The sequence below is a fragment of the Malaclemys terrapin genome, chromosome 1 (genome assembly GCF_027887155.1).
Source record: "Malaclemys terrapin pileata isolate rMalTer1 chromosome 1, rMalTer1.hap1, whole genome shotgun sequence".
NCBI classification, from domain to species: domain Eukaryota; kingdom Metazoa; phylum Chordata; order Testudines; family Emydidae; genus Malaclemys; species Malaclemys terrapin.
In genome coordinates this window covers 292,764,723-292,784,817 of record NC_071505.1, presented here as the reverse complement: position 1 = coordinate 292,784,817, position 20,095 = coordinate 292,764,723, and the positions used below count along the sequence as shown (strand labels likewise).

At 39.5% G+C, this 20,095-nt stretch overlaps 2 protein-coding genes across 3 annotated transcripts in view; one reads left to right on the top strand and one right to left on the bottom strand.

The window, feature by feature from the left end:
• The window catches only part of GTF2F2 (general transcription factor IIF subunit 2), a 132,359-nt gene that overhangs the window by 88,649 nt on the left and 23,615 nt on the right, over positions 1 to 20,095 (bottom strand). The window lies entirely within an intron of this gene.
• Positions 1,963 to 3,372, top strand: KCTD4 (potassium channel tetramerization domain containing 4). Its single transcript, XM_054014339.1, has one exon. The coding sequence runs from the start codon at positions 2,130 to 2,132 to the stop codon at positions 2,901 to 2,903; it is 774 nt and encodes a 257-aa protein (XP_053870314.1). The 5' UTR covers positions 1,963 to 2,129; the 3' UTR covers positions 2,904 to 3,372.

The following is a 20,095-nucleotide window of genomic DNA, read 5'->3' as shown; positions in this document are numbered from 1 at the left end:
TGAGCATATGAAGCTAAGGAATGGATACTGTTTTGCAGCTGCCTTGTCTTAAATTTATACAGCTTGGTTTGCCATGAAGGATTTCAAACTCCTTTACAAATCTGGGCTTTCTTTGGAAATCTCCCATCCAGCAGCGACCCAGCTTAGCTTCAAAGAGATGACAAGATCACTATGCAAGATAGAATGACCCCAGAGTCACTCAAAGGGTTTATCAATTACCATTACGATTCTTACAGTTGGTTATAAGATTAAAACCCACATCAAATGTGAACAGATCAAATGGAGTCTGACACTTGACTATTAACTGGATTTGAGCAAAAGTCTCCCACAGTGGCAAAATATTATCCATAACGCTTATGTCAGAACTACACCACCAGTTTTTCTCTCTCTCCAAATACCTTTATTAACTCTTCCTGTCATAAGAGTTGATTTTCAAACAGTTAGTATATTCAACAGTTATTAAATGATTAAAATCTCTTCAAATTGAAGTGATACTAAACACAATGAGGGCATCAAAGCGTTAAATTTAAACACTGACTTTGTAATGACTGATGCACAGAGTCTAATTAATAAAATAATGCTTAATATGTTACACGTAGCAGCAGACAAAAGATTCAGCAGAGCAGCTCTGTGGACTGGGAATATTGAAGTATGGGGGCAACAAGTAGAATCAGCATGTTATTTACATCAACTGGCACAGTCATATTAATCAATAAAAAAAATCAAATAATTAAAGCAATAGAAACCTACAATACTGTATCTATAAGTAATTGCTCATATATCTATTGGGAGCAGTATGAAGATGGTCTTAACATAAACAAAGGCACAGAGAATCCTTTTCACAAAAGGATAATTGATTTTGTTGTTAACAGGCCAAAGCAATAGGCATCTGCTTGTAGTCTGAAAAATACATTCTTTAAAAAAATGTATACATCATGGAATCTCTGATTTCCAGGTTCAGGCTAAGGTAAGTGTTAAATCTCTCCCTTGCTTTGGAATGCACGCTGCATACACTACCCTCCATCTCCTGCACACTCCCTAAGGAAATACACAAATGTTTGTACAGCTTTCCTTTTCCTCTACCCAGCTGCAAATGTTTAAAGGGGAAAATCTTTTTAAAAAAGATCCAAATGAACCTTTAATCTCAGCTTCATACAGAGAAATGAGCCAGCCATTTGATTCAAGTATACTTTGCCAATGTTTTCTCCCTTACTGAAGTGTTGCTAAGCTATAGTGTTATGTGATATTCAAAGATTTCTATAGGCACACTGGCCCTTTGTTCCGCATGGCAACAGAATTGTTTTGATTAAATATAAAATAATCTGTGAAATCTAACATTGGTTATTTTAAAATTACCAATACAAGTAATAAATGTGCCTTTTCTCTAAAATAATTTTTAATCTATGGTAAAGGATACAAAACCTAATAAAGGCTATATTTTTTGCCTCACTGAGGATAGCTGAATCAACAAAAAATTAGAGTTTTTACTAAATACTAAACCAATTAGATCAGAAATGCTTTATAATACCACTTTGAAACATTTTCTGATAACATTTTAAGCCACTGTGTGTTTCATACATAAGGTATACACATACAATCATCTGTTTTCAGCTATCTTCCATTAAATAGGTGAAGTACCTTAAACAGTAACACAATTTGCTTTGTGTAAAGGTATTGTGTAAAACCAAAAATACCTAAAAAAGGACAAAACTATCACTACAACATTCTCAGGCAATTCCACATTATAAACACATTTTTAAAGTAAATATTAAAATTTAACTGGTCAGTAAAAAGGTATTGTCCATTCTGCACAGAGTAATTCAAAATGCTATTTTTAAATAATTTAAACCTACTAGACTTCAAAGAAAATAATTAAAACAGCTTTTACATCTGTACTCTTCCCTTACACAGTTAAATGCAAATTCTCCTTACAGCCATACTCCTGATATCTCACTGCATACATAGCTGATACGCCACCTACTGCAAAACTGAGCTGACAATCCATGCAATGCTAGCAGCACTTCCATTCCATCACCGTGCTGGAGCTGAATAAAGGTGCTTTTAAAATATCTCTTTTCAAGCACACAAGAACAAGGCAAGATAGCTGTCTTTTTAACTTGGCTTTAAGAATGGAGCGAAAAATAAACAGAAGAGAAAAGGAACATGAAGAAAAGCACAACTCCTCTGAGGGTACTGAGGAAGGCAAGAACTGTAAAATGCCTCTGATTACCCTCAATGTTGGTGGATACCTGTACATTACACAAAAACAAACACTAACCAAGTACCCAGACTCTTTTCTTGAAGGTGTGGTAAATGGAAAAATTCTCTGTCCATTTGATGCAGATGGCCATTATTTCATAGACAGAGATGGACTCCTTTTCAGGCACATTCTGAACTTCCTACGAAATGGAGAACTTCTTCTACCGGAGGGGTTTCGAGAAAATCAACTTTTGGCACAAGAAGCAGATTTTTTTCAGCTTAAGATGTTAGCGGATGCAGTGAAATCAAGGTGGGAGAAAGAACAGCTAGCGTCCAGAGAGACTACTTTCCTGGAAATAACTGACAGCCACGACCGTTCACAAGGTCTTAGGATCTTTTGTAATGCTCCTGATTTCATAGCAAAAATCAAATCTCGCATTGTTCTGGTGTCAAAAAGCAGGCTGGATGGATTTCCAGAGGAGTTTTCAATATCTTCAAATATTATTCAATTCAAATACTTCATAAAGTCAGAAAATGGTACACGACTTGTACTGAAGGAAGACAACACCTTTGTCTGCACCCTGGAAACTCTTAAGTTTGAGGCTATAATGATGGCTTTAAAATGTGGATTTAGACTGCTGACCAGTCTGGATTGTTCCAAAGGGTCAATTGTTCACAGCGATGCACTTCATTTTATCAAGTAATTACTTCTATCACCAGACAAAGGCAACAAGCATGCAGCCAGTAAACCTCATTAAACTACAGCATCCAGACATCACAAATAATGTATCTAACTAGCCCTGTACCACAGAGCTCTGCTGCTAATGAATTAATGTGAGCTAATGGTATGTAAATTCCATAATGACATTCATCTCTGGGTTATTTAGGCTGAACAAGTATCTTATGTTTAAATTTAATAACAATGATCTGCTAAATATTGTAAATACAGATCGAATGCTGCTGCTATTTGCATATATTTTTCCTTCATGTTGTCTTTCACCCAGAGAGTCTAGCTGAAATGTTTTGTGTACTTGTATGATTAACATGCATACACCTTATTGTTCAGTTGAACAGTGGTGAAAGTATTTTCATATAATATGCAAGCTTGAAACATGTTTTGCTTATGACAAAATTCGCACTGGATTTTAACTGGAATAAAACATTTTGAGTGTTCATTAGAGTTTCTGCAAATCTATTCAAAGCTGAATTATACTGAAATTACAACAATATAAGACTGCAAAAGACTGTAAAAGCTATCAATTTGATTCTAATCGGTTTAATTTATTTCAGAGCTCATGTATTTAAATCATAAAAATTTACAGCTACATCACTCATTTGCTGAGAATCCCTGAAAAAAATGCCTACAATAACAAAAGCCAAATAATGCTAGTATAATTTACTTTACTTTGTATTACAGGAAATATGTGAATGCATAAAGGTAAGTAGAGAACTAGATATATTTCAAAAGTATCTATTTTGAATGGTTTATTCAAGGGTTTTGCATAAAATTTAATGTAACAGGTTTTCAATTACACGTTAGATTCAAATTTTGAAGTTGACATTCTCCACTTGTCGTTGCTGTTCATAAAGAGTGGCAAATTAACAGATCTATTGCTTTGTATAATGTATTACTAACCAGTAAGTGGAACTTTGAATTCTGAATAGATCACCTGCTGATATTTAAAATGCATCAATGTAAGGGGCAGATTAAACATTTCTCTCCCTTCTCATATCCTTAATATTTATCCAGTTCTTTCTTTCATTTATAGTTTTTATTAAGGGAACAAGATACATCGTCCACAGTGCAACTAGAATAAATCCAGAAGTAAACATTAGTTAAATATCTGTCAATAAGAAAACCTGGACCAAACACAACCTTCATGTAAGCAGTTGCAATTCCTATTCACCTCACCTTTGCTTCAGTTGGGGCTGCACCTACTTATGCAAGGTCTGAATTTGGCCCTTTGACTCTATCAACCATGCACCGCAACTGAAATCAAATGTGAAGAAATTGGTGCTATTTAAATTTTTTAAAAAATTTTAGTTTCTTACTAAATAAGACTGGAGTTCTTTGCTTTATTAGTATAGAAAATGAACTCTACATAGGGAAAAATAAAAAAGTTTTCATACAAAATATGATTCTCACTACACTAAAATTTCAATCATGTTGAACAACACGACAGTCACCAGACAAGCTTAAAGCGCCATTCTGTCTTGGATTTTACACAGGACCAAACCAATTTTTAACAGGGAATGGGAATACACCGTGTACCTATCCTGCAACATGGAACTGTACTTCAACAATAACTGGGAACAACTGTCTCTCTCACTAGAGCTAATTTGCAATATTGAGAGGACTGAAATTTCCAGACAAGAGAATAGAGACACTTAAATGACTCAAAATGATATTCCCACGTGGGAAAAAACAATTTTTTTTATTGAAATCTCTCTGGAATTCCTCCCCAAAATGCATAAGATCACCACTCCAAACCATGCATTTTTCTATTTAGCTTCCAAGTATAACACTTAGGAATAATTATAGCATAGTGGTATGTGGGAAAGTTACCATTTTAAACTGAAGTAGCCATTAAATTAGTAAACATAGCACTATCGATGACTCCTGTCTGAAGTGAATGTGAAAACTTACATGAAACAAGTTTGATATAGTACAACCTCAGAGTTATGAACACCAGAGTTACAAACTAACCTGTCAACCACACACCTCATTTGGAACCGAAAGTACACAATCTGGTAGCAGCAGAGACCAAAAAATAAAAAAGCAAATACAGTACAGTACCGTGTTAAACTACTAAAAAAAAATAAAGGGAAAGTTTAAAAAGAAATATTGGACAAGGAAACTGTTTCCATGTTTGTTTCATTTAAATTAAGATGGTTAAAAGCAGTATTTTTCGTCTGCATAATAAAGTTTCACAGCTTTTTTAAGTCAACGTTCAGTTGTAAACTTTTGAAAGAACTATAACGTTTTGTTCAGATTTACGAACAAACTTAATTTCCGTATTTTGCTTATTTTTAATGGACTCTGAACTATAGCAAAAATACTATAGCAAAAAGGGATACTGTGACACAAAATAATTGTGAACAAACTGCAAGAAAACCTTTAGTGGACTTGTCATCTCTGTACTAGAATGGGTAATAGTAACTAGGCAGGCAACCTAAGGAAGCACCATGACTGCCCTACAAATCAAAGAAGTTTGTTTCCAGTACTGTCAAAAACAAAACCTGTATAAGCACAAAGTCTGGAGGAGGCTGTCATTCATAAGATGTCAAATCATTCATTTTCTTAAACATTTTTTGGATATCTTCAGTTCTATTGAATTCTTGATTGGGATTTAAAGTGACTATTGAATTTTAAATAAAGAAAATAGTAAATATTTATTTTGATTGTAACAGTCATTAATACAAAAGATATACTGTCTTTTACCTTTTCAAGTGACTTCTTGGCATTTGACCTTTAAAGAAACTGAAGTGGTCTAATGTCAGAGAAGTACTATTTTCTTTACCTTAAAATTTCACACTCAAAAAAAAAGGGGGGAGGGGCACAGATCTGGTGATTTTGCATTTACTAAGGGAAATTGTACCTCACTATTAAAAAATGGTAGCCCATACTTAAATTACCACACCAGCCCATCCATAATAGCATAAAACCCAACCCCATCACAAATATGTTTACAAAAAAGAGTAAACCACACTACAATGCTTTTACAAAGGTTAAATGAAAGCTTTTTACTTGACAAGACCTAAGTCCAGGGTGCGCGCTCCCTTCTAGCGGCTGATTACATTACTATCTGAAATAATTCAAGAACCTTTACCACAAACATGTGATGTATTTAAGGTCAGCTATGCCCAGGGTAGAAAAAGCATCCTATGCCCAGGACTAAGAAAAAAAAATTACCCATTGTATTATAAAATTTGTGGGTTTAAGTCTCAAGGATTCAGGCTATTAAACAATTCTTATTAGAAAGCTTCCCAATTCTCATTTAAAATATCATTGGCATCAATGTTTTATAGCAAGCACCTGAGAGCGCCTGCTGCCATATCGACGTCTACCTCCGGTCTGAAATTTGTCAAGCTCTGTCTCTGAAAGTGTATTTTCCAAAAAGTTTAAGCAAAATCCCTTCAGCTGTCTGAATAAGGATTAGGTTAGGAGAACACCTGTAGGAGAACACTTCAACCTCCCTGGCCACACAATAGCAGATGTAAAGGTAGCCATCTTACAGCAAAAAAACTTCAGGACCAGACTCCAAAGAGAAACTGCTGAGCTCCAGTTCATTTGCAAATTTGACACCATCAGATCAGGATTAAACAAAGACTGTGAATGGCTATCCAATGGCTAGTTGAATGGCTATCCAACTACAGAAGCAGTTTCTCCTCCCTTGGTGTTCACACCTCAACTGCTAGCAGAGCACCTCACCCTCCCTGATTGAACTAACCTCGTTATCGCCACACTGATTTATACCTGCCTCTGGAGATTTCCATTACTTGCATCTGAAGAAGTGAGGTTCTTACCCACGAAAGCTTATGCTCCCAATACTTCTGTTAGTCTCAAAGGTGCCACAGGACCCTCTGTTGCTTTTTCCAATAGATCAATACACTGTATGTATGCACAGCTAGTTAGGTGTACATTTGAATTCAAACACAGCTGACTTTTGCCAGACAAGCTAGTAAGATATGCAACCCAGTTATCTTTAGGGATCTTTTTTCCCTTTCACCTTAAAAAAAAAAAAAAAAAAAAAAAAAAAAAAAAAAAAAAAAAGGGGGGGGGGAGAAAATTGCATGCTCAGTGTTAATACTGATACAACACTGGAGTTACAGAATCAAGTGCTCACAGGTCAGAAAATACCTGAAATTAAGATTGTTCTGGCAATGCTAGCTTGGGCACTATGTATAGGTGAAATATTTTCTTTTCAAGGGTTAGACTAATGGTGTAATGGTAAAATAAAATAAAATCATATATATATTTTATAGGTAAACCACCCTAAAATCCATATTCCCCAAATCAGAAGCGAGTAAAATCAGTTTACCCAAGTTTACCCTCGATTATACTACTAATTAGACTGAACTATTAAGTTTAGCCCTCAATATTAGGCAGAATATAGCTTCACCCACAGGAGGAACACCACAAAATTGGAACTCAGGCCACGTCTAGCAAGCTTAGGCTATGTCTAAACTACGCAACTTTGCTACAGCCATGAGGCTAAAAGGCACGCAGTGTAGCCGCTGTTTGTTAGGGTTACCATATTCAAACATTTAAAAAAAGAGGACACTCCACGGGGCCCCGGTCTCGCCCCCAGCCCCCCCCCCCCCAACTCCGCCCCCTTCCCCACCCCTTCTCTGCCCCCATTCCAACCCCTTCCCCAAAGTCCCTGCCCCAACTCTGCCCCCTCCTCTGAGCACCCCGCATTCCCCCTCCTCCCAGCACCCCGCATTCCCCCTCCTCCCTCCCGCTCTGATCTTGGTTGGGGGTTGCTAAGTGCTTCCCTGCTCCCCACTCGCCCTGCAGCCCCTATGCCCTTGTCTGCCCTGCTCCTCCTCACCCTGCAGCCTCTACACCCCCCACCCCTGCAGCCTCTGTGCCCCCTGCTCCCCACTCGCCCTGCAGCCTCTGCACCCCCCCGCCCCTGCAGCCTCTGTGCCCCCTGCTCCCCACTCGCCCTGCAGCCTCTGCACCCCCCACCCCTGCAGCCTCTGTGCCCCCCACTCCCCACTCGCCCTGCAGCCTCTGCACCCCCCCGCTCCTGCAGCCTCTGTGCCCCCCGCTCCCCACTCGCCCTGCAGCCTCTGCACCCCCCCGCCCCTGCAGCCTCTGTGCCCCCCGCTCCCCACTCGCCCTGCAGCCTCTGCACCCCCCCGCCCCTGCAGCCTCCACACACACACACACACACACACACACACACACACACCCGCTGCCTGCCCTGCTCCCCCCGCTCACCCGGCAGAGGGAGAAATGCAGGCTCCACGTGGAATCAAACACAGCCGCGCTGCTCTGTGGGGGAGGAGGGAGCGGGGGGAGGGGGAGGGACTCTGGCTGCTAGAGGCCCTAGTGGCTGCGAGTGGCTTTCAATCAAGCCAGGCGTCCAATCAGCCGCGCCGCACTCTGCATGAGGGGAAGGGGGAAATCCCGGACATTTCTACTTGATTAGAAATCCTCCCCGGATGGCCATTTAACACTGAAAAAGCCGGACATGTCTGGGGAAACCCGGACGGATGGTAACCCTACTGTTTGTGAGCACTCCTGCCTACAAAGCACTGTTCTTTTGTCTTTTGGGGGAAGGGGTGTGTTTTTTTAACACCTCTGAATGACAAAAGTTTTGTTGTTCAGTTGCCAGTGTAGACATAACCTGCACACCACTAAGGCTTTCTTTGAGGATGAGGATTGATAGGTCATATATAGGGTGATCGCTTTATGAAAAGTGTTTACCCACAGGTGACAGGGTATTTTTGTCTTTTATCATTTTCCTGTGTGAGTTCATTCAAGAGCATAGCATGCGTCTGGTTTCACCCATTTAATTGTTATTGGGCATTTAGTGCATTGAATGAGGTATACCACATGTGGTATCCATGGAACCTACACATGCCTCTTGAAAGATGTGTTTGGAGGGGCGGGTGCAGATCATTGTAGAAGTGGAAATGTGTCTGCATGTTTTGCATCTGTTGTTCTGGCAGGATCTGGTGCCGCTATGAATTGGCGTGTCCTGGTCTCTGGGAAGCTTGTTTCCGATTATGAGCTTGGAGAGGTTGGGGGATTGTTTAAAGCCCCGAAATGGGGGTTCAGGAAAGATTTCTTTCAGGATGGGGTCCCCATCAAGTATGGGTTGTAGTTATTTGATGATACCCCATATGGATCCTAGTACAAGTGGTAAATGACAAGTAGAAGTCTGTGGTCAGAGGAGGTTCTATTTCTGTATCGAAGCAGGTTCTCTTGGGGTACTTGAGTGGCCCATTCCATGATGAGATCTATTTCTCTGGTGGAGTGTCCTTGTTTGGTGAAGGTGGTTTTGAGTGTGTTACGGTGTTCATCCAAGACTTTCTCCTCAGACCATATTCTGTGGTATCAGAGTGCCAGGCTGCAGATAACAGATTTCTTGGTGTGTTTGGAGTGGTTACTGGACCTATGAAGGTAGGTGTGGTGATTCGTGGGTTTCTTGTCTATAGGGTTTCATTGTTGCAGCTGAGTATGGTGTACAGGAAGTTGATGTTAGTGTGGGAGTGTTCCAGAGAGATTGATGCTGCAGGAGCTGACCAACTTTAATGCTTGCTTCCCCAATGACCAGTGTTTTATATCACCACCTTAACACTGCATTATGATTTTTTTTAAAAAGCTTTTAAACAACTGTATGTCTTATTTAAATTATCATTGCATTTGTAACTATAACAACTACATAATTGTCAACTAGTCTGAGGTGAAAATACTTTTTAGGTAGATATGATTTATTTAATTCCTAAATCTAAGGAAAAATTAATTTAAAAAAATCTATGTAAGCTTTTAGAACATCTCACTTGTGCCCAAAAAAATGAACACTCATGGCTGAAAAGTTAATTTATGAAAATTCAATAGTGATTCAATTGATTGGTGTGATAGGTTAGGCAGAGGCAAGAGAGAACAGGACAAAAAGGAACAGCATTATGTTTTGAGGTGCATTTATTCATTGAAAGGAAAACATCTAGAAGGATTCTGAGACTCGACTAGAACAAGCAAGCAGATAGAAAAAATTGAGTGAAGGGGAAGAGGAAGCTATTGGTCTGGGGAGGGAAATCACAGATATTAAAGGTAGCTCAGGTGGTGGTGATAGATCTCTTTTCATAGAACATTAGCAAAATTACTCTCTTTCAAAGTGGAAAGGAATGGAAGATTAAAGGTGAAACAGGAAGGTTACATTTTAGTAGGAATTGAAGACTGCCAGCAACCTCTGCACTTAGACACAGAATATTGGATTTTAAGCATTCTGAAAAAGATGCTACACTGAGTCAAGCAAGATTTGAAGATGCAAACACACAAACCAGAGTCCTCAAGGTACCAGACAGTAGTTTTATAGGCCCTGTGGTGGTTGTCATACCAGAGGAACTGTCCAGATTTATGATAAATGGAGTAAACTATAGAAGAGCAAGAGTACAGAATTTAGATAGCCAACCATCATAGGGGGATTTGTCCCATCTAAATTAGGGAAGAATAAAATTTTTGAGTAGTCAGCTGGAGAAAGAGACGTAGAGGTTGTTTTGTTTAAGATTAGAAAAAGGTTTATCTAACATCTTACCTTGACCAGCTAAACTGAGGGGTAATAAGGTTTTAACCTATGTCTATAATAGTGAAAAGATTTTGATTACGTTGGGGCTGGCTAGCCTTTTGTTAGATAATCCTTCCTAATGTGGACAATCCTAAGGGAGAAATGTTAAACTTGACAAGGAGGTGGCCGCTAATAGTGAAGTCAAGAGCAGTTCAATGAAGGAGAGAGGTAATTCTGCTATGTCAATTAAAAACAAGTCTATGAGGAGATAAGGGTGTGGCATTCACTAAAGAAGTCGAGAAGGAGTAAGACATTTGAGACAAGTAAATTAACGTTTATAAAGCACTTTTAAGATAAAAATGCTACATATTAATATATAGAATGTAATCTTAAATGTTTGTCACCAGAGATCATCATTTACACAGAAATAAGAGTGGATGAGAAGTGAGGTGAGAACTCCAGAAGGAAGTTAGGGTTCGATGTTCAGGAGTGTGAGAGCTGTAGAGTCTTAATAATCAGGTAAACTGAACAGGAGAGGAAAGTACAGTCACCTGCTAATAGCAGTGCTAGACTCTGGATAATGATTTTACTGAAGTGTGGCATAAGTACCACATGCAGCTAAAGAAACAGTCTTAAAAAAATAGTTTCTACCTGTAGTGGCAATAGATTAACATCATTTCCATTACAGACATGTCATTTAAAACAAATCTTGTTCATTTGAAACCTCTAGAATAGAGTATTACTCTGCTGCTTCAGAAATAAAAAGGTCCCCAAACTGTTAATTTCAATTGTACATAATAGCTTTTCACTTAAATCACTATTAGACCGTGAAGACATCTGAGCTCAAGTTAACACACCAACATCTTAAAGTCAAAAAATTAGAAGGTGATTGTTTAAAAATAATCCACCCAAAAGTCTGCAAATATTTACAAGTTTCAGAGTAACAGCCGTGTTAGTCTGTATCCGCAAAAAGAAGAACAGGAGTACTTGTGGCACCTTAGAGACTAACAAATTTATTAGAGCATAAGCTTTCGTGGACTACAGCCCACTTATGCATCCGAAGAAGTGGGCTGTAGTCCACGAAAGCTTATGCTCTAATAAATTTGTTAGTCTCTAAGGTGCCACGAGTACTCCTGTTCTTCTTTTTGCAAATATTTAGTTAATGTTGGTATTGAAACACACACACACACACACACACACCTTACCTTGGCTCATCCACTCATTATGATGGGGGAACCCTATTAGTTGGTACACCTCTACCTCAATATAACGCTGTCCTCAGGAGCCAAAAAAATCTTACTGCGTTATAGGTGAAACCACATTATATCGAACTTGCTTTGATCCGCCGGAGTGCACAGCCCCGCCCCCGGAGCACTGCTTTACCGTGTTATATCAGAATGTGTTAACACACATATCAGGTCGCGTTATATCGGGGTAGAGGTGTACTTGAAAAATGTGTTTGCATTCTCTGCCGAGTATGAGAATTACAATAGCATGGTCTTTGTTTGTATGATCCTGTGACAGAGTGCAAGCTCACCTGTTAACTCCCTGCACTCTGATCACTCTGCCACCAATTAGTTCCCCAAAGAAAACTGATTACATAATTAACTTCAATTATCCCGGGGGAGGGAGGGGAGGGCTCAGTGAGCTAAAGAGACATTTAGCCCATCAGCTCAAGACTGATAAGAAGGGCACAAGGAAGGAAGGGGTGGGGTGAGGTGAACAGGTTAATTGAGCCCACTCTCAAAAAGATCCTAGAGAAGGGAGACCTCTGCTCCTCAGGCCCTGGAGAAAGGGCCAAAAGCACAGGGAACACTGTAAATAGCATTGCTGCACGGGACTGTAAAGATGTTGTTGGAGGGAACATAAACAACATAGCGTGGATACCTAACCAGTGGAGGTTTCTGAGCAGGTTTCTGTGATGCAAGAAGGCAGGAGCAGACCACAGCCTGCTATAGATCCTTATGTTAGATATCTATTAGATGCTCATGAGTCATCTCAAAATATATTATCTTTGTGGAAATTTAAAGAAGCAACCAGAAATCTGTTTTTCTCCATAGCAAATACCTTTTCTATTATACAAACAGTGTAATTAAAAATACTCTTAAGCGCTAGTTCTACTTGACGCCTAGAAAATGTGAGAAATTGGCATTCCGACACCACACTCTTGAGATATGCAATGGCAAAGAGACAAAATAGAAGACCTTTCCAAATATTAAACAGCAGTTGTTTCTTTGACGTCACATATCTCAAATGGATGAGTCTGATTAATCTCAAAACTACTAAAAAATTTTGCTTTGGCTTATCATATGCAAAATTTCAGGCAGAAGTGCTTTTTTTGGATGTTTGGGAAATGGGAAATTTATAACTGTATTTTTAATATAAACTACTAAATACAGAGATGCTACTGCAGCCCCACACCTTAGAAACAGATCTCAAATTTCTGAGATGATAAATAGATTGAGGAAAAACAGTTTCTTTATTCACTCCTGACCAATTCTATCAATGAAGAAGGACGGAGAATTAAGCAAACAAACTAGTGATGAGGGGACTAAGTATTTAGAAACAAATAGAATAAGCAATTGCAACACCAAGTTTAGTATAGTTTGTTGCCTCCCTAGTGCTTACATACATCAGAAATGTTAAACACTGTGGCAAATACTAGGGAGGAAGCAGTATATTTGTTCAATGTTGAAACCTGTGACACTGAGAAATAAATTAGAGCTCCCGCAAGCTTGGTTGAAAAAAATCAGTAAGAACAAGAAAAGGCCTTTGAGGGTTCTAGTCTTATTAATACTAAGAGTGCTTTGTCTAAAGCTTTCAACTCTCACAATATTTCCACCATCATATCTGAAGTCAGTAAAAGACAATGCTTTTGCATCACAGAACTGAAAAAACAGGGGGAAAATAGATGTTCATTTGTTCTGAAAAAATTACAGAGACTGCAGGAGAGACTGAAGATATCTTGTCTTCCGGGAGCCCCACCTAAAATAGCAGTGGTCACTAACAAGGCATTGTAATCCTCTATCTAGTCTGGGGAGGCTGGTTTTGTAATGTGAGGCTCACTCTGGGAATTCATCACAGAGGATATGGAGGAAGATCCTGCAAACTCTCTGATCTGAGCCAGGAGAGAATTTTGGTTTAGTCTACTACATCAACAACCAAGGCATGTCTGACATGTCTAGAGAGGCAGGAAACTCTGGAAAGGAACACAAACTTTGCACTTAGAACAGAACCTTGTGGCCTTCAGTTCAGACAGCACATGCCAAGAGTAGTGAAATAGACTGAAAGCTCTAAAGTGAAGTCAAATTGTCTGCATGAGGCACAAACTCTCTTTTTTATTATTGAAATAAATTACACTTAAGGTAAACATTAATTGCTACTGAAAGAAAACCACCACAAGCTGAAAACAACATGACAGTGCTATTAAAGCACATAAATATAATAAAATATTCATAGTATATTGAAATGTATAGTTGGCCACTAGGGACTTCTGATATTTATAATTGCTGACCCATGTTAATGCATGCTCTTCTCCTTACACTAATATTCCCTCCCTACTTCTTCCTAATGTTTGCAATATCCCTTGTTGTATCAGGTTTTAATCTAGACTGTATACACTCTGGGGCAGGGATTGTTATCCTACTCTGTGTTTGTACAGCAAATGAAGCCTCAATCCTGACTAAGGCTTCCAGGCACTACTGAAAAGTTCATAATATAAATGTTGTGTGTAACTGCTCAGTCCTGAAGACACTGAATAGGAGGCAATTAGAGATCCTTGTCACATATAACTTCACAAGCTGGAAAATGGTACATTTCACGCTTGAATGGTTTTTTTTAACTATTAGGTTTTGTTTGTTTTTGGAGAGTAATTCATTGGAGTATTGCACCATAACTGTTGTTGATAACCATATTTCACAGAGTTACAGCTTTCCTTCAAAACTTTATTAGTAAATATATGTTGAAATATTTAAGTGGAAGAAAGGAAATCTAATTTGAGCCTAACAGCAAATCTTTCTTAAATTGTTGCACAAAATTACATAACCCTATACAAATTTCCATACAAATTCTACTGCTATCCCTGCTCTACAGAACTGTTTGCACTGTATTCCATGTTTTCCAGCGCAAATGTCATCAAAACCTAAAATACTCTAAATAATTTCCTTTCAACATTATTTCACATTCCTTACTATATTAGGTTTCTCTATCTACAGACAGTTTAAGAATTAAGTATTTGTGTCTACAATTTGCCAGCACATGCATATTTGTGGCAGACAAAATTTACACACTAGGTTCACGCTGTACTGCCTGAGGTATATCAAATAATTAACTCCTTTTGCTTGAATGCACAAGGGAAACTGTAAAAAGGATGCATCTCTTCCCACCAGAACAGAAGGCATCAAGATTGCCCACTGGCAAGTTCAGGAAAAGAATACGAGTGACAAGTTGTCCAAAAGGAAAATATGCGTTAAGTAGCAGTTGTTCAGGGCTTGCTATGAATTCATGTCAAGATTTTGAAACCTGAATTTAGATCTGTTAAGTGTACGATTGGTTTGCTACAGCTCCAGGTATCTCATAGATACATACTTATCATTCATATCAACTAATGAATAAACATACAGGTCACAGACATGCACATACTCTCAAGGTACAATATCAATTTAAAAGAAAACAGTAAGTTTATTTTCATCTATAGATAACATCTGTATATACCCACTACATACAAAAGCTGTGTGAAAAGAATATTAAGTTTGCAAATTTAAGCTTTCAAAATTTAGAAAATGTCAGCACTAAGGTTGCCCATGCAACTTTAACTTAGACAAGTGCATTATGTCACTGTCTTTAATTATAGGACCACACATTTCTTCCACAGCACCTGTCTCACAAAGGATGGACGGTACTCAGGGACTGAAGTTGCTGTTGAGTATTTCTTTTTATTCTCACCAATGTGGCCCTATACCTTCTCTACTGTACACCACCCATACCTTGCACTACATATGGAATTGATTTCTCCATGAGCTTTTCTATGGCACCCATCTCCATAGTATCTGAGCCTCAAACATATTCATGAATCTGTCTTTGCAGCACCCCTGCAAGTTAAGGAGTGCTTTTACACATGAGAAATGAGGACACAGATTTTAAGGCCAAATCTCACAAGAATTTCCACTAATTAAGGCAGTTAGGGATGAATTCTTCCAACTCCTTATTTGTGTTGTTAGCACTTTGTATGTTCAAGGCACAGTATATGCATCAATTAAATCATCCTCATTGCCCATGTGAGGAAGGTGGGTAGGTATTATAATCCTCATTTTATAGCTAGGGAAATAGTGACATGCCCAAACCCACATAATGAGCCAATGACAGAACCAGGATTAGAATTTAGGGCCTCCTGGTTCCTAACCCAGTGCTCATTCCTGGAGACAGTGGTATGTTACTGCTGAGCATCCACAGCTTCCACTGATTTCAGTAGTCGTAAGTGCTCAGCACTTCTGAACGTCAGGCAAAGGTGTCCCACACTGGGCACACAGAAAGCAGGTCACACACAATTAGTGGCCACCTCTGAAAATGTCTGGTTAAGTGACTTGCTCAGCATCACATAAGAAGTCAATAAAACAGCCCGTTCTCCTGCATGTCATTCAGCAGCCTTAACCATGACACCATGTACTCTTTTCCTACACTCCTCTGCTTAATCCACTTTACACCTTCCAACTTCTGCAGTGAATAAGTTAGGGATCCTACAGACAACAGCCTTGATCAATACACAACCCTGATTCAGTGCCTGAGCATTGACCATACTACACATTGAATGAAGCAGGATCCCTGTAGAAAAAAAACAGTATGCGATCATTCTAATTGAAGACTGGCTCATAAGGTGTACACAGAAAGGGACTAGATTAAGGTTAAGTGGGCAACCTTATTTCTGGTATTTCCTAAGTTTTGAGTGATTGCCTTAGCAGCCCTCATAACATTATTTTTGCATAGCTTTTCTCTTCTTCCCATGTAATTTCCTCATTTTTAAAAAAGAAAAAAATAATTCTATAATGAGTGCGTAAAATTGATAATTAGAAATGCGTTTATTATTTCGCATTTTCTTATTTCATTCATGTTCTGCTGAAGTCTGTATCTAGACTGCTAGTCTAGATTAATAAAAGAAGGGTGTTGCTAAACACTGTACAAGCATACATAAGAAATCATCCTTGTCTCAAAACTGCTTAAAGTAAACTCACAGACATGGCAGACAAAGGGTAGGGTGAAGAGAGATGCTATACACAAGCAGAATGATCCAAAGGTAGTTTGCAAATGTCATGTTAGATTCATGACTTTTCTGGAAGAGAAGAATATAAGAATGGCCATATTGAGTTAGACCAATGGTCCATCTAGCCCAATATCCTGTCTTCCAACACCGACTGGTGCCAGATGCTTCAGAGAGAATGAACAGAAAAGGGCAATTTATCAAGTGATCCACCTTCTGTCATCCAGTCCCAGCTTCTGGCAGTCAGAGGTTTAGGGACACCCAGAGCATGGGGTTGTGTTCTTGATCATCTTGGCTAATAACCATTGATGGACATATTCTTATCTAATTCTTTTATGAACCCAGTCATACTTTTCGCCTTCACAACATCTCCTGGCAACAAGTTCCACTTGATGACTGTGCACTGGGTGAAGCAGTACTTTTTTGTTTGTTTTAAACCTGCTGACTACTGATTTCATCAGCTGACCCCTGATTCTTGTGTTATGTGAAGGGGAAAACACTTCCCTATTCACTTTCTCGACATCATTCAGGATTTCACAGACCTCCGTCATCTCAGCTGAACAGTTCCAGTCTTTTTAATCTCTCTTCATAGGAAGCGGTTCCATACCCCTAATAATTTTTGTTGCCCTTCTCTGTACCTTTTCCAATTCTAACATATCTTTTTTGAAATGAGTGATCATAACTGAACGCAGCATTCAAGGTGTGGACATACCATGGATTTATATAGTGGCATCCTGGTATTTTCTGTCTTTTTACCTATCCCTTTCCCAGGGCCGGTGCAACCTATTAGGCGACCTAGGCGGTCGCCTAGGGCACTAGCATTTGGGGGGCAGCATTTTCTTCGGCGGAGACTGCAGCAGCTGGATCTTCGGCCGCCCCGGTCGTCGTCGGCATTTAGCGGAGGGAGCTGGGGCAGGGGGGCGCGGGGAGGACTGCCTGCAGCAAGTAAAGGGGGGGCGGCACGCAGGGGAACTCCCCGCCCCAGCTCACCTTTGCTCCGCCCTCTCCCGACCACGCCGCCCCGCTCTTCTTCTCTCCCTCCCAGGCTTGTGGCGCCAAACAGCTGATTGGCACCGCAAGCCTGGGAGGCGGGAGAAGTGGAGTAGGACGGCTACTCGGGGAGGAGATGGAGCAGAGGTGAGCTGGGGTGGAGAGCTGCCGCACGGCTCCCCAGACGGAGCGGGGAGCTGCCACCCGGGGGGGGGGCGGCTCAGGGTGGGGGGAGGAGCTACTGCGGGGGGGGGGGGTGCCTCAGGGCAGAGGGAAGGGTGGGAAGCTGCTGCAGGGCTCGGGGAGGGGACAGAGCAGAGGTGAGCTGGGGTGGGGAGCTGTCACATGGCTCCCTGGGCCGGGAGGGGGGGTGGGAAGCTGCCGCGGGGGGGGCGCCTCAGGGCGGAGGGCGCAAGGTGGAAGTTTCGCCTAGGGCACGAAACATCCTTGCACCGGCCCTACCCTTTCCTATTACTTTCTAACACTTAGGGTTTTTTTACTGCCACTGCAAACTGAGCAGAGGTTTTGAGGGAACTATCCACAATGACTCCAAGATCTCTTCCTTGAATGTTAACAGCTAATTTAGGCCCCATCATTTTGTTTGTATAGTTGTACTGTATGTTGTATGTAGAAGGGTTAACCAAATAAAATAAATGTGACAGCCAAGATTTTTTTCTGTAAAATTGTGATGCGAGTCCCATCAATTTATTAGTATCCATCCCGTCTTTAGTTTTTTAGATTCTAAATTCTTCAGATAGGGATCATCTTTTCATTATGTGTACATAAGTGCCTAGTATAATGGGACTCCAATCCCTGATTGAGGTCTGTAAGCACTACTGCAATACAAATAATAATGAGGCACAACAAAATCCCAAACTGCTGCACTTATTTACATGTAAGCATGTGGTCAACAAGGGTAAGTCACGTAGGGTGCCTATGATGGAAGAGGTAATAATTTAATAATTCCCCAGAAGAGGAATGGCGATACACACACACACACACACTAAAATAATGTTAAAATAATACAGCATAAATGGTACCATTCTGAAAGATTTTAGCAATTATTAGCTGCTGTACATACACCAGCTGAAAGCAGCAAATCTCAGCTTCCAGGTAGTATAAAACTTTCACCTCCAAGTTCATTACAGAGCAGTTGTTTAAGTCACAACACAGATAAAATACAAGAGTAAAACAGTAATCCGAATGAACAGATTTTAACAAATAATCGTGTAACATTCCCAACTATAAATACACTATGGAATTGTATAAATGCATTCCCAACTCAAACATTTCTAAGCACTCATCATGATCCCTTTGACATGGTTAGTCCATTTTATCAGAAAGCATCTCAATCAACTCAGTACTGGAAACCTATCCCTTCTCAGAAATAATTATTCCCAGTACCCAGAACTAAATGGTATGCTCTTTCAGCAACCTTTAAAGTTAAGATGTGATTCAAATAAAAGTCAAAATATTGGAACATTAAAAGATTTATATGGAGGTTGATGAAAAATAATATTCTGGTGAGTCATTCTGAAACAGTTAATATTGGACATGTGTTTAAGGATTGTTTTGAGGGAAGAAAAGGAAGAAGCCAGTCTTTGCAATCCATCTAAATCTAAAATCCCTTTCATTACCCTTTACTTAGTGTCATCATAGCCCTTACTGTACTTTATTTGTACATGTAAATGGTAACCCATGTTCTGAGAAGACTTGCATTTCTCTCCACATTTTATGATAGCTGTGTCTAATATCCCCATTCCCCAAGTTCATGCTTAGTATTGGCCCTTATTTCCTTCTGCATTTTAATGATATTTTCGTTCTCCATCAAACAAAAACTTTTCATTTCAAAAAAGCGGACTTGGACCTTTACCTAAGTAACACTTAACACTATCATGCTCTCATGTGCTCATTTGGAAACTCCAGCAATGTAATCATATATAAACATGTTGCTGACCTTAGTAAAATCAATAGAACAGTTTGTTTCTAGGCAAGCCATATCTGATTTTCTGTGACTAATCAGAGGTAGTCCAAATGTACGTGTGACTTCTTTCATACAATACTACTCTACCTTTCGGTAAGAGCACAAAAGACTATTTCTATACTTATTACATTCTTTATTGTAGCAACTACGGCTCATCATTTGAAAATGTAGTTTTCCTACAATTAGAAAAGAAATCTTAATATACACAGATTGGTTATTATACAAAATAATTCTTTAAAATGCTTGCTTTGACACACAATTTGAAAGAGACAGTGGATCCCACCTTCTCAAAATGTATATGTGCAGACTTTATTTTATTAGTGTACATGTTGCGCATTAACTGATAGATATTTCTTGTGCTAAACTTCCTATCCCAGTGGCTCTCTGAACTAAAGATCACTGATGTGTGCTCCATCAATTTGAACT